The sequence below is a fragment of the Stegostoma tigrinum genome, chromosome 8 (assembly GCF_030684315.1).
Source record: "Stegostoma tigrinum isolate sSteTig4 chromosome 8, sSteTig4.hap1, whole genome shotgun sequence".
NCBI classification, from domain to species: domain Eukaryota; kingdom Metazoa; phylum Chordata; class Chondrichthyes; order Orectolobiformes; family Stegostomatidae; genus Stegostoma; species Stegostoma tigrinum.
Window position 1 is genome coordinate 46,691,911 of NC_081361.1, and position 25,996 is coordinate 46,717,906.

Consider the following 25,996-nt stretch of genomic DNA (forward strand, 5'->3'; position numbering starts at 1 on the left):
AGGTTTCAATGTAAGGGGTAAAGGCAGGAACCCAAGATTCATGAGGTAAAATCTACCAGCAATTATACTGCCTGAGTGTAGTTAAAGTTCGGCATGGAACAACTCCTATTACAACAGAAAAAAAAGCAGCAAATCACTTAAAGCCATCTTGAAATGGAATTTATGCCTCAGATATAAATACCATACTTTTACATTAGTCTGAAAATCACAAAAAAATTAACTAATTTCAGTATTAGCATTTAATTTCGTAGCATGTAGTACCATACCATGCAATAAAAAGAATTCTCACTGTCAGACAGGAGTCAATCTGATTATCTAAATTCTATGACCTTATCTCCCCACATTTTCTTTTAATATTCTTTACTCCCCTTTCAAAATTCTTCCCTTTCCCTTTGTGTTCAGTCCCAATTTTCCTCAGAAACATATCAAAATGAGAATTAATTCTATTCCCTTGCTAAAATATTTGCAGAAAAAGAGAAAATTAAATAGAAAGAAGCATGCAAGAACAGAAAAAGCAAATAATAATTAGTATTGCATGCATCAACGCAATCTGATGGGCTGGTTCCAAACTCCTTTATGGCCAGAGCCTGTATGTTAGTTTGAAAGGTACTGGTGAAGTAACACTTTGTACAGTCTGCTAAAGCCTCATTAGGACATGGGGGCACACATCTTGTAAAGAAACATTGCTGCAGCTGTCTGGGCCTTTACATACCTAAGATACAATCTGATTTTCATCAAAGGAGTTGCAACTCGCAACAAAATAGACTTAGACTTCGCATAAGTAGATGTTGGCCACTCATTGTGGACTTGAAAGTGGGCATATCCCATTCCTGGAGGAAGGGAGCACCACTGCCACTTACAAAACTGACAATTCATCACAAATCTTGCAATAAACCAAGAAAAAGATGCCATCTTGCAAATTCACACTTTAAGACAGTGAGCCCAAAAGGAGGTTTATATACCATGTGGGGGTTAGGGTGGAGAGACTAGAATAAATTATGTATTTCACTTATATCATAAAATAATTATCCAGTAGCAAATAAGATGTCACAAGTAAAGTTGATTAAATATTTTCATGGATGCTGTTAATTTACTCTTGCCCATTATCAGAGAATAGACATTTAGGAATCGGTTTCCCGTTACAGAGAAATCATCACTCATCAGTACAATTAGGGTAAATCATAAATGAAACACGAGGGAGGCACTAAAACTTTACCACATCTGTTGCAATTGTGAGCTTTCTAACTATGTTTTGTCTGTTTCCTCACTTCAACACCTCCGTTTTCATGTCGCTCGTTTGAACCATATCTATCTAATTAACAATCTTGTTCAGACAAAAACTATACCCTCTGCCTCTCTTCCACATCAATTGATGAAAAATAGGTCTTCATTCACTTTCATACATCTGGAATTTAATATATTTGAGGTAAAGAGAACTACATCCCCATAGCAACAAAAACATTGTGGTATATACACTTAACCCCAATTCAATTTCAGCAATGGATAAAATTAGATGCAATCACAATTCAAACATCTAAACTTATTCATGTTTGGCAAAACATACATATCTAAAGGATGCGTTGCAAAACGCGCATGGTCATGCTGGAATAACAATAAGCAGCAATGAAAGACGCCAAAGAAGGACCTGAATAAGGAATTGAGCTGCACTCACTCAACCAAATATGAAACATGAACATTTTCTGTAATAAAAATTTGATTAATACGTACCACAAATGTAGATACGATTAAAAGGTAAGGAAATAATAAGATTCTAGAAATGTCTATATTTCCAAACTAAAAATAAATACATAATTTTAACAATTCATTAAAACATGTTAACTTAGTTGGCAGCACAGTGATCTGAAAGCAGGTCTCTCCACCATATTGTTTAGTGATGGTAAATGAACACTGCATCACTAACAGCAGGAGCTGCAATATTAAGAAGTTTGGCTCAAGGAAACCCTGGGAAGAATGTTGCTGGCCAAAGCGATGTTCCAGCCAACATTGCGATTTCTTTCTAATCAGAAAGTCCCAGAATGTTTCTCATGTAGTTGAGGATGTGTCTCTCCTGTTTCCAATGGAGTCACTCATGGATGTACTGAACACACTCCATTAATTGAGCATCTTAGCACAGTGAGAACCTATTCCAGTGTATCTATGCTGCTAAGAAAATTGATGTCCCTCCTGTTATCTGGTGAAAAAAAAATCAGATCCATGTTACTTTTTCTCCATATAAAGGATGCATGCTGACAGAAAGCACTCTCCCCCAGCATTTCCAAACTACGTGTACGTTCAGTCACATTTCAAATTTATAATTACAATCTATATTACTAGCTTAGATGAGGAAATTAAGTGTCATATATTCAAGTTTGCTGAATGCATACAACAATACAGCAAATCAGCCAAGAGGCCACAGTCTGCAGAGGTATCAGCAACTTAAGTGAATGGGGAAGGTGGCGGCAGATAGGTTACGTAGAAACATGAAGTTATTTACTTTGGTAGAAAGAATAGAAAAACAAAAGCTTTTTCAAATTGTAAAATATATTTAAATGTTAATGTTCACAGGAATTCAGGTGCTCTTGTACAGGAAACACAAAGTCAATACAAAAGCAAGATATGCTGGAATAAAAATAGAAATAATATTACAAGTATAAGTAAATAATACAAGTTTTTTCAAAATATGGTGAATGCTGGAATTATTAATGCAGAAACCAAAATGCAGAAAATACTGAGGTTAGGTAACATCTTTGGAGACAAACAGCATTACAAATTTCAGATCAATATCCCTCGTTGAGAAATTTTGGTTCTGATCAAAGAGTTAACATGCAGTTACAGCAAACAATTAGCAAAGTAAATTATATGTTGACCTTCATTGCGAGAATGCTGGGAAACAAGAATAAGGGAGTCCTGTTCCAAGTGTACATAGTTTTAGTAAGACCAAACAGTGAATATTGTATAGTTTTGGTCTTAATATCTAAGCAAACACACACTTGTCCGAGAGGAGTACAACAAGCCTCACTAGGCTATTTGGATCAAAATTCGCTTGGCTGGAGACCAAGTGTTAGCAGAGGGTTGTTTTTCTTTTATGACCGGAGGCCTGTTACCAGCAGTGGTCCACAGGAATCTGTGCTGAGTCCACTTTTGTTTGTCATATATATGAATGATTTAGATGAGAATGGTAAGTTTGTGGATGACGCCAAAATTGGTGGGAGAGTGGACCGTGAAGAATCTAAAATTACAAAGAGATCTTGATCAGTTGGGTCAATGGGCTGAGACATAGCAGATGCAGTTTAATTTGAATAGATGCTAGGTATTGCATTTTGGTAAATCAAACAAGGGAAGGACTTATACAATTAAAAGTCTGGCCTTGGGTAGTTTTGTAAAACAGAGATCTAGGGGCTCAGGTATGCAATTCTCTGAAGTTTGTGTCACATGCAGACAGGATGGTTTAGAAGCCATTTAGCATGGTTGCCTTCATTTTCAGACCTTTGAGTATAGAGTTGGGTCCTTATGTTGCGGTTCTACAAAACGTTGGTGAGATCTCTTCTACAATACTGTGTCCAATTCTGGCCTGTTATAGGATGGATATTATTAAGCTGGACAGGGTTCAGAAAAGATTTACCAGGATGTTGCTGGGGATGGAGGGTTTGAGTTATAAGCAGAGGCTGGGCAGGCTGAGACGTTTTTCCACTGCAGCATAGGAGGTTGAGAGGTGGCCTTTATAGAGGCTTATAGGTAATGCAAATGGCAGATGTCTTTTCCCTAAAGTGGGGGATTTCAAGACCAGGGGGGCTAAAAAAAAAACAATTTTTCTTGTGTGGAATGAACTTCGAGGAAATGGTGAATGCAGGTACAGTCACAAATGTTTTATATACATAAGGCAAAGTACATGAATTAAAAATGTTTGGAAGGTTATGGGCCAAGCACAGGCAACTTGGACTAGTTTAGCTAAGGATTATGTTTGGCACGGACTGGTTGCATCCAAGTATCTGTTTCAGTGCTGTATGGCTCTATGACTCTGAATATTAGGCTATGAGGAGAGGTTGAGTTGAATGTATCTATACTCTCTGGAAGTAAAAGGATGAGGTAAAAGATCGGAGATTCAGAAGCGGTTGACAGGATGTTTTTAAGAAGCTGTTTCCCCTAGTCTGAGTGTCCAGAACTGGGAAGCATACTCTCAGAATAAAAAGACTAAGATGAGGTGAAATTACTTCATTCAGGGCATTGAATTATTGGACTTTTTCATTCCACAGCGGTCATTGAGTATATTTAAGACTGGACAAAAAGGACTTCTGGACTCTAAAAGGGAATCAAGTGATTTGGGAATCAGACAGCAAAGTGGATTTCAAGATTTGAATCAGCCACATTCTTAGTAAATTAACAACAAATTTGAGGAGCTATGTGGCCCTTTCTTATTATGAATGGTCATGTTTCTGTGTAAATTGAAAATGTTTGCATTTAAAACACCAATGTTGTCAAGTATTTTATTATTTATCATAATTGTGTCTCAGGCTAGTTTGTATTAATGCAACTGGCATTAAGTCTAGAATTTTGTAACTGCCAAAATATATAAAAGCATGTAACATGCTTAATGTTTCCTACCTATTGATGTCCTATTATATATTATTACTTTTTAAAATGTTATGTCATAATGATGTTTTAAAGAATAAGGAAAACATTGCAAGTAACTCTTCAAAAGTTAATAAGTCAGTCACAAGTTCCCCATGGTTAACTAAGTTATTTTCTTAGCAAATTTCCATCAAACAAAGGTAATACACATCTAACTTGGAAAAGACCAACTGAATATGGGGGGGAAAAAAAAGTGGGTGAATCTAAAGCTGCAACATTCAGCTAGTTGCCCTTTTGGCTAATTGTTGTCAACTAAAGTACAATGGTGAAATATGTAGTGCCAACTTAGACACCTTCAGTTTGGTATTTTAATCAAACAGGGCTTGAGAACATGAAAAATAAACCAAAGTTTGACACTTGGCTGCAATTACTAAAGCTATTTAAAAAGTAAGAAATGGGTTCATTCTCAACAAGTGAATATGCACAGAACTATTTTCGTAGTCAAGAGTTATAGGGAATAGACAGTAAAGTAGAATTGAGACCACTATCAGATCAACCATAATCTTATTGAATGAAGGAGTTGAATTAAGGTGTCATATGGTCAACTCCTGCTCCTACTTATCCTCTAATGTTACTTTAAAAAACCAACACTGAACAAATGTAGTGAATCCCACCAATTTTTAAAAAAATATTCAATTTTATACAAGTATGCCAATAATTTGAAACAAAAACAGGAAAAGTTGGAAGTGTACAGCAGAATCATTAGCACCTTAAACAGAAAACACAAGTTAACATTTTGTATATGGAGCCTAGTCTCAAATTAAGAACAGTAAATTTTGTTTATTATTTAGAGGTTAATTAATTTAGAGATTAATTTAACAAGCTTAATTTCCAAATCCATAGATCATCAGTTGTTAGCAACATTATTAAACTTCAACCCCAAAAGAATGCCCCCAAAGAAGTGCAAAATTTTCCATTTTGTTAATATACACTTAATCTTGTCTGAAACTACATATGGAAAATAATTCTCAAATGAAAACATGGGAAATTATGTCACTTATAAATTATCTAAAAGCCTGGCAAGTTATTCACAATTTAGGATGAAACAGCAGAGATTCCTGTGAAGGTATATTAATCAAATGCACTTCAAGTAGACAATTGCCAATAAAAACATGAACTTTCAGCATTTGCTAGATGAAGACATCATACTACTAATAAGTCAGTATCAATGACAGGGTACAATACAATACACAGAATTGCTGACTGAAAAAATACATATAATTAATCTGTAATAAACCACAAGAAGAGGTTCTGCCTTAATTATAAGGTGTTTTTTTTAACCTTTATCTCTGATTTAAAGATTGATTCTGCTTTAGATTTATTTTCATTTATTTTAATCATACAATTACAAAGATACTGTGTCAGGCCTTGTACATCTTATTGTCAAGAATGAACTAACAGAATCTATCCTTTCTTTCTTGGTCTCCTGAAGACAAACACTGCTGCTGGCAACAGTTTCATGAGTGCTAACATCTGTCTGGTATATTGCCCAAGTTAGCATTCTTCTGGTAAGCCTATACAACCTGTCAGGACTTAAGATATGAACCTGTTGTGGAGGAACAGTTGAAGGGAGGACCATAATTATAGTCAAGCTGCACTCTCCTCACCCAACATCTACAGTTGCATTGTTTATGGATGCATAACAGGAATCTGAATCAGGAATCACTGCAGACTCATTAACCTCAATACCCCAGAAGAACTGTACACCAACTGTATTTCTCCTTCTGATGGAAAGGCAGATAATGCAATCTGGACCAGTGATTAACCTTATGGGATTTTCTTGGCTGCATGACTAAATACCATATCAAAAAGTACATTCATCCATTTATTCGTTCAGAGAAGATAAGATTCAGGTCTAGCTGTTCACAGGGGGCTGTGGGTTTTGGGGAAGGGGCAGAATTAGTTTAATAGTTACCCAAGAGTAGAATAACTTAATTCCTCCAACGTTTCCTAGGCAACTATTACGCTAAATATGTCTAAACCCTCTAGGCACATAGACTTTTTGCGAGGTTTCAAGATGGAAAGTGAACGCCCAATGGGAGTTTCAACTTCAGGGTGAATTCCAAGACAGTCAGCTAGGTTTTAAGGAGCATTTTAGAAGAGCAGAAAGCAGTCATGAGGAGCAAAATTTAGGGAGGGCATTCCAAAGCTTTCTGCACAGGCAGCTAAGGTATAATTGCTAATGGTGATCAATTAGAACGTGGAACACACAAGAGGCCAGAATTTCAGAAACACAGACATCTCATTGGATTATAGGAAGTCAAAGTAGGGACGGTGAGCCCATGGGGGAGATTTCATGACAACCGAGAATTTTAAATTTATGTATGACTGACTTACGCCACAGACTGCATGATTTTTTAATTAGTTAGAGTTTATTCATTGTGGAATCCTACAAGAAGAAATGTGATAAATGTCATATAATCGTTTTCATTGTGATGGCGATTCTGTGACAGTGACCAAGGCACAAAGGATAAATTTCCACACACTAAAATTATGCCATTGGATCCTATATTCCTATCCAAGTTATTGATTGGGGCCTCAGTTTAATGTCTTATTTGAAAGATGACGTGCCTGACAGTGCAATACTCCACCAGTACTGCATTGGAAAATCAGCCTCAATTTGTAGCTCAGGTTGAGGTTCTGGATGTGAGTTTGCTCGCTGAGCTGGAAGGTTAGTTTTCAGACGTTTCGTCACCATTTTAGGTAACATCATCAGTGAGCCTCCGACGAAGCGCTGGTGTTATGTCCCGCTTTCTATTTATCTGGTTAGGTTTCCTTCGGTTGGTGATGTCATTTCCTGTTCTTTTTCTCAGAGGATGGTAGATTGGCTCCAAATCAATGTGTTTGTTGATGGAGTTCCGGTTGGAATGCCATGCTTCTAGGAATTCTCGTGCATGTCTCTGTTTGGCTTGTCCGAGGATGGATGTGTTGTCCCAATCAAAGTGGGGTCCTTCCTCATCTGTATGTAAGGATACGAGTGATAGTGGGTCATGTCACGGAACTCCATCAACAAACACATAGGATGGTAGATTGGCTCCAAATCAATCTACCATCCTCTGAGAAAAAGAACAGGAAATGACATCACCAACCCAAGGAAACCTAACCAGATAAATAGAAAGTGGGACATAACACCAGCGCTTTGTCGGAGGCTCACTGATGATGTTACCTAGAATGGTGACGAAACGTCTGAAAACTAACCTTCCAGCTCAGCGAGCAAACTCACATCCTGTAAAACAGAATAACAGATGGAAAGGTAATTTTTTGGGCACTAGTAATGACTAAATTTACAGGCCATGTAAATAGACCATGGAAACAGAACTTACTTTGAAACGCAACGAAAAGCTGGTAAACACAAATGGGCCAAACAGACTCCCTTCTCTCTTGAAAATTATGCTATGACACTATCATATCATAAACTATTACTGTCATATCATTTTCCAAATCTTCCCTGCTTTTAAAATCGGTCACCACTTGATATGGGCGAAAAAGACAACACAAATACAAACTCAAAACTTTTTCCTTACCGCAATAATGTCCAACGTATTGTCACACACTTTCCGTATCTCTGCATTTTTATCATGCATCAAGTCAATCAAATATGCTGGAGCTTCTATAAATAGCACATTAAGGAAAAGCAACATTCCAGTCAAGTACATTTCATTATTACAAAAGGCTTCTGGAGCTAAGTCACTTGAATTGTGGCACTGGCCACGTGATATCAATAACTACGATGATGCCTTCTAAATAATCTCAGTTCTTGACCGGCAGATCATAAAGCAAAATATGACTCTGAACCACAGATGGAATTCCTGAGTTTTAAGCCAATCAAGCTGAAGACACAGTTACTAATAGTGGCAAAAAAAATCAAGATTGCTCCACAGACCAGAATTAGGGGAATGGAGATATCTCATAGGATTGTGGACATAGAAAAAATTAGAATTTAGGAGTTTAGAATTAAGGGACACAGTTCAAAAGTAAGAGGTCTCCCATTTAAGACAGATGTGGTGAATTTCTTTTTCTCTCAGATGCTCATCAGTCTGTAGGAATATCATTCTCAGATAATAGTGAAGGCACACAGTAGCTGAATAGCTTAAAGGCTGTGTTAGATTGATTTCCTTAATCAGTCAAGAATCTAAGGGTAGACAGAAAAAGAGAGGTCACAACAGACTAGTCACAATTTATCAAGTGGTACAGCAAACTCTAGAAATCAAGTGGCTTATTCCTGCTAGTAATTTTGACAATTGTATGTTACCCTCATACGTCTAGGGAGTGGAATTTATCGTCAGGACTGAAGACAACAGCCTTGCCTTCTCAATATTTAACCAGAGGAAATTTTTGGTCATCTAATGCTAGATGTTAGACACTTAGTCTGATATTGTAAAGACTGCAGCTGGGCAGAGAGATGAGGTAAGAAAGATTTGGGTGTTGTCAGTGTACATGTAGAAATTTATATGTTTTCTGACGATATTGCTGAGAAACAGCTCATATCTGAGATTCCACAATAAAACCAGATGATTGCAGTCCCAATCTGCTGGAGCACGATAGCAAGGCTTTGGAGATGGATGGTGTGATTCACTGTCAAAAGCTGCAGAGACAGATCAAGAACAACAAGTAGAGCTCTCAGATGAAGGGGCTAGGCCTGAAACGTCAGCTTTTGTGCTCCTAAGATGCTGCTTGGCCTGCTGTGTTCATCCAGCTTCACACTTTGTTAACAAATAGAGGTCATTTCCCTTTGGCACAGTAAGATTGTGATTTTGCTAAGAAGCAATGAGAGATAGTGGCAGGGGTAGAAGTCCAATTGGACAGTTTCAAACATAGGAGTTCTGGGAAGGGGGGAGATTAATTTGGGACATCTTCAAGGACTTTCAGGAAGACTTCCAGGTTCAAGATGGGGCAGTAGTTTGCAAGCTAAGAGGGATTATGTAACTTGGTCAATGCATCAAATAAAAGGTTGAGGAGGTGCACAGTAGATTTGTTGATAGCACTACGCTACAGGTACTAATGAAATTAAGGCAACATGGATAGGAATTTAAGATGTAAAAAAATGGATTTCATATGTCTGAAACAAATTGCACAGGCATACTACATGTGCTACAATCTAGTTAACAGCTTGAGGTTGGTGACCCTCTTTACAATGTCATTAGGTCAGGATCTCATTCAGATTGGTATCTTCAGTTTTGCTATTTCTTAATCCGCAATAAATAGGGATTCTGGCCTGAGATAGTAGGAACTGCAGATATAAATTTGGAGAAACTGCAGGAATAAATAGGGAGTTGGGGGGGGGGGGGGGAGGCAGATAGAAGATGGATAGAGGAGAAGATAGGTGGAGAGGAGACAGATAGAACAAAGAGATGGAGATGGAGCCAGTGTAGGTGGGGTGTTAGGGAGGAGATAGGTCAGTCGAGGGAGGACGGACAGGGCAAGGGGGCAGTAAGAGGTTAGTCGGTAGGAGATGGGGGTGGGGCTTGAGATGGAAGGAGGGGATAGGAGAGAGGAAGGACGGAGATAGGTGGGAGGAAGGACAGGTCAAGGGGGCGGGATGAGGTCTCGTCTCCCCCCTACCACATCCCAAAACCAGCCCAGCTTGTTCCCGTCTCCCTAACCTGTCCTTCCTCCCACCCATTCCTCCCCTCCTCCCAGCTCAAACCCCACCCCCATCTCCCACATACGAACCTCATCCTGCCACTTTGACCTGTCCATCCTCCCTGGATCAACCTAACTCCCCACCTACACTCACCTTTACTGGCTCCATCCCCGCCTGTCTCCTCTCCACCTAACTTCTCCTCTATCTATCTTCTATCCGCCTCCCCTTCTCTCCCTATTTATTTCTGAAACTCCTTCCCCTCCCCCATTTCTAAAGAAGGGTCTAGGCCCGAAACATCAGCCTTCCTGATCCTCTGATGCTACTTGGTTCATCCAGCTCTACACCTTGTTATCTAGGATTCTGGCCTAAATGCGATCAAGTAGCGAGGAATGCATCAGGTTACAGATTATACGTTTTTACATCTAATGATTCATAGCAACCCTTTCAGGTTGTTTCTCACTTTCAAGATTGTTTTATTTAGCACTGTCAATCTTTGTCTGTTCAGTTAATTGCAAGTTCATACAGTCCAAAGACCAAATATGTCATTCAAATTGCTTGAAAACTGTTAGGGTTTACTAGAAAAGTTCATATTTAAATGCACACATTGCCGAGACCTTGATTTCAATGCTTAGACCCAAATGAAGGTCGATGCCAAAAGAATCCAAGGAGGCTAGAAAGGTATAATGACATCTAATGATCATTCATCAAATATTCACAAAAGCCAATGTTGAAAATTCTAAATACACTAAAGACTTGGTTTGTATTTTTACATCAATTATTTGGACCAGAAGATCAACCAGTACACCTCTGTTCCCAAAAGTGCTGGTTAATAAGTTTTCTGTAATGTGTCACATTAAATTCAAGCTGCGAATATTAATATTCAATATAAATCAGGACAGAATAACAATCATTCCATTTAAAATAATAAAAGAATCAATATCATTCTTTGGCATAAAAAGTGTCTTAAGTACGTAAAAAGGTGTATCAGAGTTAATTAACATTAAATTTACTGAAACACTTCTCTGTGGATTAAATTGCTTTTATTCATGAAGTACAAAATGAACATATTGACAAAATAATTTTTAGTCATTGTTTAAAGACAATAAATGGCTTATACATTAACTAAAGCCACATCTAGCCTGAAGATCATTTTTGCATATTTGAATGGAAGCAAACTTAAAACTATATGCTAGTAATTTTTATAGATATCATTTTTAAGCATTAGCAGGACACTGAAACCAACAAAAAGTTGTTGAGCCCCCAAAACGCCAGTATATTGTACAGGATTTTGACGAGTGTCATGTTGTAGTGTTATCACTTTCTTTTCTGAAAGAAATCAGTTAAGCACCAAACAGGAAACAGGGAAAAAAAATGTCACTTAGAAAGGAGATAATGGGAACTGCAGATGCTGGAGAATCCGAGATAACAAAGTGTGAAGCTGGATGAACACAGCAGGCCAAGCAACATCTCAGGAGCACAAAAGCTGATGTTTCGGGCCTAGACACTTGGTCAGAGCTTTGAGGGGTCTAGGAAGGTGAGGGATGTGCTGGAGATGGCCCAGGTGAACTTCAGGTTGGGGTGGAAGGTGATGGTGAAGTGGATGAACTGTTCGAGCTCCTCTTGCGAGCAAGACGCGGTGCCGACACAGTCATCAATGTAACGGAGGAAGAGGTGGGGTTTGGGGGCCAGTGTCGGTGCGGAAGAGGGACTGCTCCACGTAACCTACAAAGAGACAGGCATAGCTTGGACCCATGCAGGTATCCATGGCCACCCCCTTTGTCTGTAGGAAGTGGGAGGAATCGAAAGAGAAGCTGTTGAGGGTGAGAATGAGTTTGGCTAGGCGGATGACTGTGTCAGTGGAGGGGGAGTGGTCGGGCCTGCAGGACAGGGACAAGCGGAGGGCCTTGAGGCCATCTGCATGAGGAATGCAGGTGTTGAGGGACTGGACATCCATGGTGAAAATGAGGTGCTGGGGGCCAGGGAATTGGAAGTTCTGGAGGTGGTGGAGGGAGTGGGTGGTGTCACGGATGTAGGTGAGGAGTTCCTGGACAAAGGGGGAGAAAATGGAGTCCAGATAGCTGGAGATGAGTTCCGTGGGGCAGGAGCAGGAGGAGACAATGGGTTGACCAGGGCAAGCAGGTTTGTGGATTTTGGGAAGGAGATAGAAGCGGGCAGTGCGGGGTTGGGGGCGTACGCCCGAAACGTTGGCTTTTGTGCTCCTAAGATGCTGCTTGGCCTGCTGTGTTCATCCAGCTTCACACTTTGTTATCACTTAGAAAGGATACGTGTTTCCTTGATAATCACATCTCTGGTAGCTTGGTGGAAAACCATCTGGTAAAAAACATACACAATCTGGCAAACAAATTCATCATCCTCTTGTTTGGCTATGGGAAAGAGCAGAAGTATACTGTCAAAGGAGATTAAAACAATTTATAATTACACAGTGCTTTTCACATAGCAAAATGCCCCACAGCACTTAAAACGACAATTACCAAATAATTGTTGACATATCAAAAAGAGATACAAGATACATGACCAAAGATTTGTTTAATGAGGTTTTCCCAAGTGCATCTGAAAGGAGTTTTGAAGGAGAAAATTGCAGAGTTTAATCACTCTCGGACAGAGGCTGGCCTTAAAATCAGGGATGAACATGATAATGCAAAAGGTCAAGGCGACACAGTAACACTTCTTCCTCGGGCAGCTCAGGAAATTTGGTATGTCCATAAGGACTCTCACCAACTTCTATAGATGCACAATTGAAAGCATATGGATCAGGTGCTTTATGACCTGGTATGGCAACTGATTGTGCAGGGCCTTAAATTATAGACAGTACTGTGCACAGCCCAAACCACTACAAAGGCCAACCTTTCATCCATGGACTCTATTTACACAGCTCACCACTGTGGGAAGGCTGCCAACATGAAAGACCCATCACACCCTGGTAATGATTTCCTACAACCTCTTCCATCAGGCAGAAGATACAGCCTGAATACATACACCAGCAGGTGCAGGAGAAGCTTCTTCCCAGCCATTATGAGACTGATAAATGGATTCTCTGGCCTCAAATAATGCTGATCTTGCCTAGCCCATGACCTGTGCAATATAACTTGTATGCCTCTGTCCAAGTCTTTTTGATCTGTACATCCTTGCTTGCTATGATCTGCCTGTACTGCTTGTAAACAAAACTTCTCACTGTACTTCGGTACACATGACAATCAAATCAATGATAAGACATATAGCCTCTTGAAGGGAAACAGGGCTTGCACAGGTTACAAAGATACAGTACTACCAGCCTACGAAGGAGTTTGAAAGCAAAGATGAGAATTTAACATTATGGCACTGGCCAGCCAGAAGTCGCTCTAAGACAACATTAAGTAAGCACAAGATTATCTAAGGTGAAAAACAGGAGGCTGGTCAGGACAGCACTGGAATTGTTATGCATAGAGATGAAGAAAAGTTAATTTGATTTCAGCAACAGATGAATGAAGACAGGATTGGAATCAGGGAATGTTATGGAGGTAGAAGCTGGAAGTCTTAACGATGAAGTAAATGAGTGATCAGAAGAGCTCTAAAAGTGAATTGAAACCAGTCAAATTAAGCTCTTAGGAGTGATAAAGAATGGGATTCTCTGTGGTGTGAGTACTTAAAGGATAGCAGTGGTATCTCATCCCCAGCATTAATCAACACCCTTAAATCATTTGCCTTACTTGCAAGACTCCATGCATTAAAATAAATATTAATCAGCCTTGTCATGCTCGCTTGTGCTTTTACTCGACTACAATTTCACCGCCGTCAAGACTGACTTAGTTGTCTTCTATACTTATCTGTGTTGTACCCCCGACAGTAACCTCCACTCCATATCCCATCCCTCTACCAAATCAGTTTAAACATCAGTATATTCAGTTCATAATATTTGATGTTGATACTACATGTCTGAATTGGGACAAGTTCCATTGTACAAGATATCCCTAAATTAATGACCATACAACAAGAAAAATGTTTATTCTTTGCATCCTTACCATTCAGAAGTTCAATAAGAGCAGGAATAATACCCGATTTCGCTAGCATGGCAGCACATGAGTCATCCATTGAAACCGTACCAATCATTATCACCACTTCCAGAACCAGGTCGTCTTCTGTTGAACCTGATGAATCATGAAAGCAAGTGTGTTACTTCAGTTTACTTTAACAATGCTCACTGACAAAAGCTATTATGTTTGGTTCCTAGTGAAAAGTTTCCTTTTGTCTGCTACTTCACAGAGCTGCAATTTCACGTAATACAATGTTCAAGGCTCACTTACATAAATGCCAAAATGAAATTAAAGGCTTGCTCTTCTGACTCTTGCAGAAATTCACTGAATGCAAGCCAGACTCATTCCAACAAAGCTTGGAGGAAGCTCAATGAGAGATAGATCAAACACCAGATTCACACTGGGACAATTATACATATTGCAGTGAGCGCACATGGGCTTCCAAAAGGCATTCAACACAATGCCACAAAAACTTGAGAAAAGTTCTCTTTCTCATGAAATAAAAGGGACAGTTGCCATATGGATTCAAAATTGGCTGAATAATAGACAACACAAGTGATGGTCAAAGGAAATCTTTGGCCTGGAGGAGATTTTGTCAGAATTCCCAAAGGACTGCATGCATTTCCTGATTTAAATTAATGATCAAGATCTTGATGTGAAGGGGGTAATTTATAGATAATACCAAACTTGAAAGCACTATAAACTGAGAGGAAGACTTTGTAGAACTCCAAAAGGACTCGGACAGGTTGGAGTAGGCAGATAGGTGGCAAATTAAGTTCACTGCAGAGAAGTCTGAATTCAAAAAAGGTGGCAGGACAGATTGAGAGGTGGTGAATAAAGCATATACCATCCTGGACATGATTTATGGAGACAAAGTACAAAAGCAAGGAGGTTATATTGAACTTACACACAACATTTGTTCGACCTTAGCTGGAGTACTGTTTGGAGTTCTTGAGCCACGTGAGAGGAAGGATATGAACAGACGTGAGAGAATGCAGAAGTAGTTTACAAGAATGGCTTGACAGACAAGTAACTTCAGTTATAAAGGTAGATTGGAGAAGTTGAACCTGTTCTCAAGGGACTGAAGCTGGTGGATAGAAGTTTTCAAAGTCATGAATTGCCTTGTTAGAGTACAGAGGGAGAAATTGCTCCCACTCATAAAAGGATCAAGAATGAGAGGGCAAATACTTAGTGATTTGCAAAAGAATGCTACTCTCAATGAATATCAAGTCTAGAATGCACTGCCTGGAAACATGATACAGACAGGTACAACTGAGGTATTCAAGAGGGTGTTGGACGTTTACTTGAACAGAAACAATGCACAAGGATATTAAGAAAAGGCCGGAGATTGATATTAAGCCATTCATTTGGTAAGCTAGTACTGGCACATTGGAGTGAATTGCCTCCTTCTGTGCTGCGACACTATTTCAATTCTATGAGAGGGGGAAGCTCTGGCTAAGGTCTAGAACAAAAAATAACAAAGGGACAGGAAAAAAAAATGTGGCAAAAAAGGCAAGCTTAGACAGCAAACATTTGTTTCTATCTCATGCATTGTTTTAATCACTATGCATAATCTATCTGCGTAGAAATACTGATTGTATGAGGGCAACTTTATTCCTTCCTCTTAATCTTCTCTGCAGGAAGATCGAGCAATAGAAACTAAATAGGACCACACAAGCATCCTAGCATCCACAGCCGAAGTGGAAATGTTCTGTAGTGTAAGAAAGAGAGAACACTGCCGAATTCAAGTATCACAGCTTGGCTTGCAGTAGCTATCTAATCTTTAAGTCAGAAAGGTGTACTTTCAAATTCATTTTCTGCGACTGGAGCAGACAATGTCACGTAATTTAACACCGCAATACTGAATGCTTTACTGGTGAAAGGGCTGCTTTATGTACAGTATGTTAAATCATATGATTAATCAAATAAACAAAGATTCTCATGGTACGACTCAAAGAACAATGGAACTTTCCAACATTCTCATTCAACCATTACCACAAACAGATGAACTGCTGTTTTGCGTATTTTGTGCTTTATAACATTTCAACATGCTCAAATTGGTTGCCAAGTGATCACAGATAACAATTCACCTGAAATTTACAAGTGCTTTGCTGACATTGTAAGTACACAAAATAGCTATATTCATAGAAGTATTCATTTTCTGTCTTCTGCCCCAGGAACTTTCACAGCAAAGTAAGCTAATTAACATCTAAAAATGATTACAATGGTCTGAGATCCAGGAAAGAGAAGAGAGAAAACAGATGAGGAGTCACCAGATTCAAAATATGAACTCTGAATTTCTTCCTGTCACAGAGGCCGCCAAATCTGCTGAGTTTTGCCAGTAATTTGTTTTTGTTTCAGATTTCCAGAAATGGCGGTTCTTTGGTTTATTGAAGACATAAGTTAAGGAGTCCTTGATTTGAGTAAGATGAACCTGAGAACACAGTTGTTTAGTTGATGTCTTCAATCATTAGTTGTGAAATTTGCAGAATTCTTGTGTTGCTACTGGATGCTTGTTTCTCCAATTGTTTTTCATCGATGCTAGCTTTCAAGGTGATGGGGGGAAAATGACAAGACAGAAACTTCCAATATAAGCCATTACGAATCGGTTTGCTTTCTCTTCCTCTGTTGCTCTACCAAGCAGCTATTGAAATAAATAGCATTTGTTTATTCCCAAGACTGGCTCCTTTGTCTTTAAGCTGAGAGTTTCAGGCAATTCTTTCATGTCCAATACGTGCAACTTCTCAACTAAGTGTAATTACAACAGGAGATGCAAGTTTCTTGACACCTTATTTTGAGTCCACGAGGTTCTCAGGAAAAAAAAATCAATTGATGGAATTTGAAAGTTAATGGTCCATATTTCAACACTATCACAAGAGTATAGAGGCGCATCATTTTCCATAAATTGGGCTGTCAGACGTTTCTGTAAAACCTCTATTACGACCTTATAAGTAATCTCTAACTATCAAAAGTTCAACCAGATTGGTTTTCTGCTTTTATTTCCATTATGGTCACATCTCTTTTAAATTGAAGATCAATCCAACACACATCAAATACACTTAAAATAATTAAAACATTTCGTCCCTCAGCAAGAGAGAGACACTGGAGGAACTTACACTTGTTATTGTTGCATAAATAAATTCATCAGAAGGTATGTGATTTTAACATTATGTTTCACGTAAATATGAAGGTAAAGCATAAATGAGATTAAGACATAGCTGCTAGACTGGGTCTGCAGCAGGTGGTGAGGGAAACAAGAGGGGAAAAAACATACTGGATCTCATCCTTACTAATCTGCCAGCTGCAGTTGCATTCGTCCATGGCAGTATTGTAAACGTGACCATTGCACAGTCCTTAAGGAGACGAAGTCTCACCTTCACACTGAGAACAATCTCCGTCATGTTGTGTGGCACTATCACTGTGTTGAATGGGACAGACTTCGCACAGATCTAGCAACTTAAGACTGGGCATCCACGAGGCGCCGTAGGCCATCAACAGCAGCAGTATCGTACTCCAGCACAATCTGTAACTTCATGACCCGGGCATATCCCCCACTCAACTATTACCAAAGCCAGGGGATCAACACTGGTTCAATGAAGAGTGCAGGAGGGCACGCCAGGAGCAGCACCAGGTATACCTAAATATGAGGCATCAACCTGGTGAAGCACCAAACATGACTACTTGCATGTCATACAGCAAAAGTGGCTAGTGATAGACAGAGTTAAGCAATTCCAGAACCAAATCAGATGTAAGCTCTGCGTTCCTGCCACATCTGGTCATGAACGGTGATGGACAATTAAACAACTCACCAGAGAAGGAGGAGGTGGCTCCACAAATATCCCCATCCTCAATGATGGAAGAGCCCAGCACATCAGTGCAAAAGATAAGGCTGAAGCTTTCGCAGCAATCTTCAGCCAGAAATGTTGAGTGAATGATCCATTGCGGCCTTGTCCAGTGGTCCCCAGCATTACAGAAACCAGTCTTCAGCCAATTCAACGCACTGCACATAATATCAAGGAGTGGTTAGAAACACTGGATACTGCAAAGGCTACAGGCTCTGACAACATTCTGGCAGAAGTACTGAAGACTTGTGCTCCAGAACATGGCACTCCCCAAGCCAAGCTGTTCCAGTACCGTTACAACACTGATATCTACCCGACAACATGGAAAATTACACAAAAAGCAGGACAAATCCAATCCAGCCAATTACTGCCCCAGTCTACTCTCGATCATCAGTAAAGTGATGGAAGATGTCATCAACAGTACTATCAAGCAGCACCTGCTCAGAAATAACCTGCAGTGACGCCGAATCAGCTCCTGATCTCTTTACAGCCTTGGTTCAAACATGGACAAAAGAGCTGAATTCTCGAGGTGAGGTGAGAGGATAGCCCTTGCTATCAAGGTTGTATGTGACCGAGTGTGGAATCAAGAAACCCTCGCAAAACTGGAATCAATGAGTACTGGGAGCAAACGCGCTGCTGGTCAGAGTCATACCTGTCACATAGGAAGATGATCACAGTTGTGAGAGGTCAATCATCTCAACTCTAGGACATCTCTGCAGGAGTTCCTCAGGGTAGCGTCCTAGGCTCAACCATCTTCAGCAGGTTCAAAGACCTTCCCTCCATCATAAGGTCAGAAGTGGGGATGTTCGCCGATGATTGCGCAATGTTCAGCACCATTCGTGACTCCCCAGATACTGGAGCAGTCCATGTTCACATGCAACAAGATATGGACAATGCCCGGGCCGGGGCTGACAAACAGCAAGTGACGGTCACACCACACAAATGCCAGGCTATGACCATCACAATAAGACACAGGCAATCTAACACTTCCCCTTGACATTCAATGGTGTTACCATTGCTGAATCCCACATTATCAACATCCTGGAAGTTACCACTGACCAGAAACTCAACGGGACTCACATTAACACAGTGGCTACAAAAGCAGGCCAGAAGTTAGGAATACTGTGGCAAGTAACTTGCCTCCTGACTCCCAAAAACCTATTCGCCATCTACAAGGTACAAGTCAGGAGCGTGATGGAGTATGCCCCACTTGCTTGGCTGAATGCAGCCCCAGCACCACTCAAGAAGCTTGACACCGTTCGATTGTCACAACATGCACAAGCATTCACTCCCTCCACCATCTACGCTCAGTACCTGCAGTGTGCACTATCTACAAAGTGCACTGCAGAAATTCACCAAAGATCCTCAGACAGCACCTTCCAAACCCACAACCACTTCCATCTAGAAGGACAAGGGCAGAAGACATATGGGAACAGCACCACCTCCAAGTTCCTCGCCAAGTCACTCACTGTCCTGAGGTGGAAATAAATCGCCGTTCCTTCACTGTTGCTGGGTCAAAATCCTGGAGTTCCCTCCCTAATAGTATTGTGGGTCAACCTACAGCCGGTGGACTGCAGCAGTTCAAGAACGCAGCTCACCACCACCTTCTCAAGGGCAACTAGGGATGGGCAAGAAATGCTGGCCATCCAGCGACACCCACATCCCACAAATGAATAGGAAAAAAAACTTACAGAATAGGCAGTAGAAAATGAAATGAAAACAGAATAAATTGAACAGCTGCTCTGAACAGGAATTAAATGTGACAGAAAGCTTTGAGATTATGACCATTTGGAAGGAAAATTCTGACAAATTACAGAATAACTAATAATTATTATTCAAAAGAAAATACAAGCACAACTACAAAACTCTCATGTTGGTACAAAAAAATGCTCAGTTGACCAACCTGCTTTGGGTGTTACAGTGTTAGAATTCTTTTTTACTGAAAGAATCATATTGTAGGAAGCATCACTGCAATTGACAGTATGCCTGTCAAACTATATCACAACCACTTTCTTAGTAGAGAAATAAGCCAGTTGTCATTGAGTAATCTAAAATATATCAAAGATATCAATGCATCAATTTGGAAAATGGTGAAGAATTCTTAATAACAGATTAAGACACCTGGTTAAGCAATGACAAAGAATGCAGTTCTGAGGCACCTTCTAGTGGATAAGCACAGTCCAAATCTTGAAAGAGACCACGAATCAAGTCCATCAGACGGACAAGTTATTTGTGATCAAACACGAAGGATTAGATGTATCAAATCCCACCTTTTTAAAAAAACTATCCTAATTGAAGTCGAGAATTAAATTTTGTCCTTTTGTGAAGGAAATTAAGTTAGAAGCCTTGATGAGGATACCTGGTAACATATAAGGGACCAAAAAGAGGTAAGTAACAAGAGAATGGAAAACAACTCCATTTTTAATTAGTGCTTCATTTGTTTTAAGGGAATGTCATTAGTATGGTTTCCTTGTCCCTTCTGTATACCTTTAACTCTTCTCAAAATTTGTCAACACTAAGTATGACTGTACACTTTACTAGAAAAATCATGACCTTGACCCCTCAAAGTCATTCCTCCCTAAAGGTCCAAATGGATGATCCTGCAGTTGTTGCTGCTCCAGTTCCAGGAGATGAAAGTGGCAGCCCAACGGAAGGGATTTTTGATCTTGCAGCAGTTCATCTAGGAGAGTGTTATGGGCAGCAAAGACTTGGTGTGACATAAGATACAGGCAGAGGTCTGGATGAGCTGCTAATTAACAGAGGGTAGAAGGTTGGAAGCTAGCCTGGACAGCATTTTACAAGTTAAGTCTGGAGATACCGAAGGCATAGATAGCTGAAGGTTTCAGTAATAGGCAAACTTAGGTAGGGTCACATAATAACACACTGTGGGCATGGAAGAAGGCAGTCTTCACAATGGAGAAAACAGTCTTGGAATTCAACTTGAGATCGAAAAGAACGTGCAAAAAGTTCAGATGAAGGGTCTAGGGCCGAAACGTCAGCTTTTGTGCTCCTGAGATGCTGCGTGGCCTGCTGTGTTCATCCAGCTACACACTTTGTATTCTTGGATTCTACAGCAGCTGCGGTTCCCATTATCACTGCAAAAAGTTCAGTTTGGCTTGAGACCAGAGCTAATGGAGGGGTTTGGAATTAGTAGCAATGGAGCATCATAATTTTTGACTCCCTTGAGAAATTCATACTTAACTGTAGCAAATATAAATTCAAATGCAACAATGAAACAAAGACAATGGAGGAATTGAGACAAATCACACAGAGGAAAGACGTGGATGCTGTCAGTGTACACATGAAATCTGGGATCCATGCCTGTGTATGATGTGCCTTGAACTAGCTTGTAGATAAGAAAAAGCAGGTGGCCATGAAACAGAGGTTCAATAGCCAGACATTTAGTAGCGATGCACATGGAGGAGGAGCTGGGTCTCATGGACAACATGAGCTTGAGATGATACGAGGGAAGCCACAGAAATACTCATGCTCAGAACTTGGACAAGAGGAGTCTTCTAAGCGGTTCAGCTTTGTAGGAAAGAGAAAGGAAAGTGTGGCTTATTTATTTAATCAAATGAAATTATAAACTTTTCTTTTGCTTTTTGCAATGTTGAATACCCAATGGGTCCAAAATCACAGTTACGCAACTTCAAAAGTGTGTTTTGCAATCAATAAGCCCTTTAATTAAATTTGACTAGTAGGCAAAGACATTGCTGTAAATGTAATCCACTCCTTCAGTGATAGCCACTCCTTCAACAAACCTGGTTTCAATTTATCCTTAAGGAATGGAACCAACTTGTACTCCTCCAAAACAAGCTTCCAGTCTAAATTTGGAATTGTAAGATTAGCAAGTGTTCCAAGGCACTCTATAACAAATTCTTCCGATTCATTACTATTGATCTGAGCTGCCAAGTCCCCAACGTAATCCTGAAAGACAGTAAAATATTCATGCTTTATTTTACTTTGACCCTGAATGTGTACAATTATACATTAGAAAATTAAAATGCAATATTATGCAAGGAGCCTTGCTTGGTATCAGATTTTGGCAATTCATGCTTTTAAATAATCAATTTGCAATAAATACAGTGCATCATTATTCAAAGGATTTTCCCCCAAAATTGTATGAGTAATTAGGGATGTAAGTGCTGTTTTAAAAAGTACATGTTCTTTAAAATTATTTCAGTTAACTACTTAAATGATAACAGGTGTGTCTACTAAAATTAAAATACTGATGCAATTCTTTTAACACGGAAGATGAAAAAGCATAATGGGTAAGTTTACTGAAACTATAGAAGTGTCTTATGTAATTTCCTCAAATATGACGAAAGCCTTCCCAAAAGAAATTTCACTCTTCCACGGCATTCTTTCCAATATTTTTTAAATGTTAATTTTTTTTAAAAGCAATGTATTGGCAGCAGTATCAACACGAATGGATTGATGACTTACTATTTTATACTCCTAGTCAAAATAGGAATTCGTGCTCAATACCCAAAAGCCAGTTTTACAAGCAAAAATGAGTCATAGATTTAATGGTGCTAAACAAAAGATTTTTTTAAAAAATGATGTTTTTAAACTATACCACCACTGGGAAGTATTATTAAGTAGCATCGCAATAATTTTATCTCAGCATCTGTAAACGCACTTTTCAGAGCCTCTGTCTGGTACTCAAATCTACCTGAAAAATAAACTGAAGAAACTCTGCAGGTCTGACAGCAGCTGTGGGAAGAAAGTTCAATGAACATTCTGAATCGACTCTTCATAAGAACTGTTAGTAGCTCAGAAGAACTGAAATTTATGCTGAAGCTGAAGCTGGGGGTGTGGGGAGGAAATGGTGAGGAAGAAGGGGAGAGGTGAACAGATCGGTGGAGATGGATCCAAGATAGAGAGAGATGTATGAAAGCAATATGTAAGCAAGGAGATAATAGATAGCATGGCAGTACAGAAGAGTGCTGAACAAGAGATAAGAAGTGCTAAAAATGAGAAAATGGTTTAGCTGTGCTGAATGCAATCCACACAAAGTTGTAACGAGCCTAGAATGTGGGATGAACAACTGCACTAAAATCAACCCATCTCAAAACAGGACTGAGAGAGGTGGGTAAACAAAACGGAAAGGCTCCAAACTTATTGAATTCAACGTTGAGTTCTAGAGGCTGAAGAGACCCCAAGCAAAATATGAGATGGTGCTCTCTGAACTTGAGTTATGAGTGGTCATTAAATTCTTGCATGATAACAAAAAGAAGAAACCTCTCAAAAACAGAAAAGGAACAAGCTGAAATGTGTAACACTACCAGTAATTTTCAAAAACTTACCACTGCTTGGAGTTGCCAGCATTCAATTAGGAAATAGAAGCAACCCTAATTTATAAATCTGTTGCTACTGTAGCCTAGAGGTTCTAATCTGTAAAACAATTCAATAAATTGTTGTGGTTGATGGTCTACACAAAGTTCAAGTTGAGGATTAATGTTAAACATTCCCTGCCAGGGTCAGCTTTTAGGACGCATTCTGCAACTCATTCGTTTAATCTGTTCTCCATTAACTGAATTAATGCATAATAGAATCCTACTGCAAAAGGACACAACTGGGATATTCAGGTATCAGTACTGAGTCTTCAAATGTAATGACTAGAGTAATCGCTAAAACTAAAATATAAAATGGCCCAAAAAGGTCGGATATCAGATGGCAAGTAATTAATGAGGTTTAACACAATTGTTGTGAATTATAGAATGAGTGCCTGTCTTTGGTATTTACGACTTAAAACGAATCATTGGTTCCCACAGAAGCTCATGTTAAAACTGGAGATGAGCTCCATCAGACATTTCATGCCTGGAAAAACAATGTACAAGTTGAAGTAACGTACCGTGTCACTAGCTTAAACAACTTACAAAACAATACATCAATAATTAGCAAAGACCCAGTATGCAGTTAGGTAGAGAGACAGTAGGAACTGCAGATGCTGGAGAATCTGAAATAACAAGGTGTAGAGCTGGATGACAACAGCAGGCCAAGCAGCATCAGAGGAGCAGGAAAGCTGACGTTTGGGATCTAGACCTTTCTTCAGAAAATGGCATTTTCAGACATTTTCTGAAGGAGGATCTAGGCCCGAAACATCAGCTGTCCTGCTCCTCTGATTCTGCTTGGCCTCCTGTGTTCATCCAGCTCTACACCTTGTTATCTCTTTATGCTGTTAGGTAGGCAGTTCAAGACCTTTCTCAACTGAAAACAGCTTTAAAACTTTAAGTTGAAATCCACCCTATAGGGAGAGCCTTTTTCCTAGGATGGTGACGGCGAGCACGAGGGGGCACAGCTTTAAATTGAGGGGTGAAAGATAATAGGACAGATGTCAGAGGTAGTTTCTTTACTCAGAGTAGCAAGGGAATGGAACGCTTTGCCTGCAACGGTAGTCGATTCGCCAACTTTAAGTACATTTAAGTCGTCATTGGATAAGCATATGGACGTACATGGAATAGTGTAGGTTTGATGGGTTTCAGATTGGAACGACAGGTCGGCACAACATCGAGGGCCAAAGGGCCTGTACTGTGCTGTAATGTTCTATGTTCTATATTCCTTAATGCCATTCGTAAATAATACATTTTTCTATGTTTACCTTTCAGTGAGAGGGGGAATTAATAAGGGTTTAATAAAGTTAATAATAAAGAATTAATAAAGTTTTAATTAGTACACTTGTATGCCAACTGTTCACTGGTAGCTAAAATCTACTCACTTGTAATAAACAGTAGTTTTTCTTAAGTACATAAGCCAGGAAAACAGGCAAAATTGGATGTCTCACGCACTTTTTAAAATCTTTCGCTTTTGTAATGACTTTGGCAAGGGCAGGACTTGAGTTCCAGCGTGCTACCCTTCTGGAGGTATAGCACCTACACTCAGGCAACGAGCTCCACCTGATGATAGAAGTCAGTTGGTTCTGCTAGTTCTGCACTTCAACTGCTACCTATATCAACTAATGTCTGCCACTAGATGGTGCCTGGTTAATTAAAACATTTTCAATTGGATGAAATTTTCACAAATTAACAGTCTTCACATTTATCTTGTATTTCCCTATGATTTTTATTTTCTAAAATATCATCTGATGGAATTAGATTTCGCAGTTTAAATTGTTCCCTCAGAATACAAGAGGTATATTGTCACTATTAAAAAGTGTCATATCAATTACCAAACTTAAATTCATGTGGCAAATTAATGGATAAGTAATGTGTAAATCCAGCAAATTCTTAAAATTTACAGAGTGGCTAAGAGAAAGATCCTGCATGCATGAAGCTTCAGTGGACTGGCATAAATCATGTAATAAATTCCATAGATGCACAATGCATGGGGTATCCCTTCTGAACTTACTGGTTGATTTGTATGTTAACAATGGCATACATCATTAGCATGCTTCAAAGATACTATATCAGATTCTATAACTACAAACATCTGTCCTCCAATAAATTAGGAAAACTTACGTTTAGTTTAATTTCACTCAGAGAACACTATCAAACTCAAAATAAATTTAAAAAATCATAAAAAGGTAAATATATTCTGCAGCCCAGTGTATTGGGAATCCCATCTTTCTCCACGAACACCCCATAACACATTCGTGCATGCGCACTCTCACCCTGTCACCAATCCCTCATAACAAACCAAAGAACTGTGAATGCTGAAGGGGCGGTGGGGGGCACTGGATCGAAAGCATTGGCTCTCCTTTCTTTCCATCTACCCCTCAAGTTTGTCCTAATTATCAACACTATCCCCAGTAATGCAAAGAATGAAATAGATCAAAAGACAATGGTATTTACCAGCACTATTGTTAATTAAATAGACCATTATCCTGTAAGAGACAGGAGATAACATCAAGTCATCAAGAATTTGTACCCTTATGCTCAAACACTGGGTTTAAAACAACACACTGAAGC

At 39.4% G+C, this 25,996-nt stretch overlaps 1 protein-coding gene across 5 annotated transcripts in view; it reads right to left on the reverse strand.

The window, feature by feature from the left end:
* The window catches only part of kifap3a (kinesin-associated protein 3a), a 209,501-nt gene that overhangs the window by 37,070 nt on the left and 146,435 nt on the right, over positions 1–25,996 (reverse strand). For 4 of the 5 annotated variants that reach the window (XM_059647846.1, XM_059647844.1, XM_059647848.1 and 1 more), the window contains 4 exons: positions 21,848–22,013; positions 14,233–14,358; positions 12,499–12,597; positions 8,154–8,239 (listed from right to left, as the gene is read on the reverse strand). In XM_059647846.1, coding sequence (XP_059503829.1) covers positions 8,154–8,239; positions 12,499–12,597; positions 14,233–14,358; positions 21,848–22,013 — 477 coding nt within the window. Of the gene's footprint in view, positions 1–1,844; positions 3,230–8,153; positions 8,240–12,498; positions 12,598–14,232; positions 14,359–21,847; positions 22,014–25,996 lie in introns of those variants that run through there. The other variant, XM_059647847.1, reaches the window with a different exon arrangement.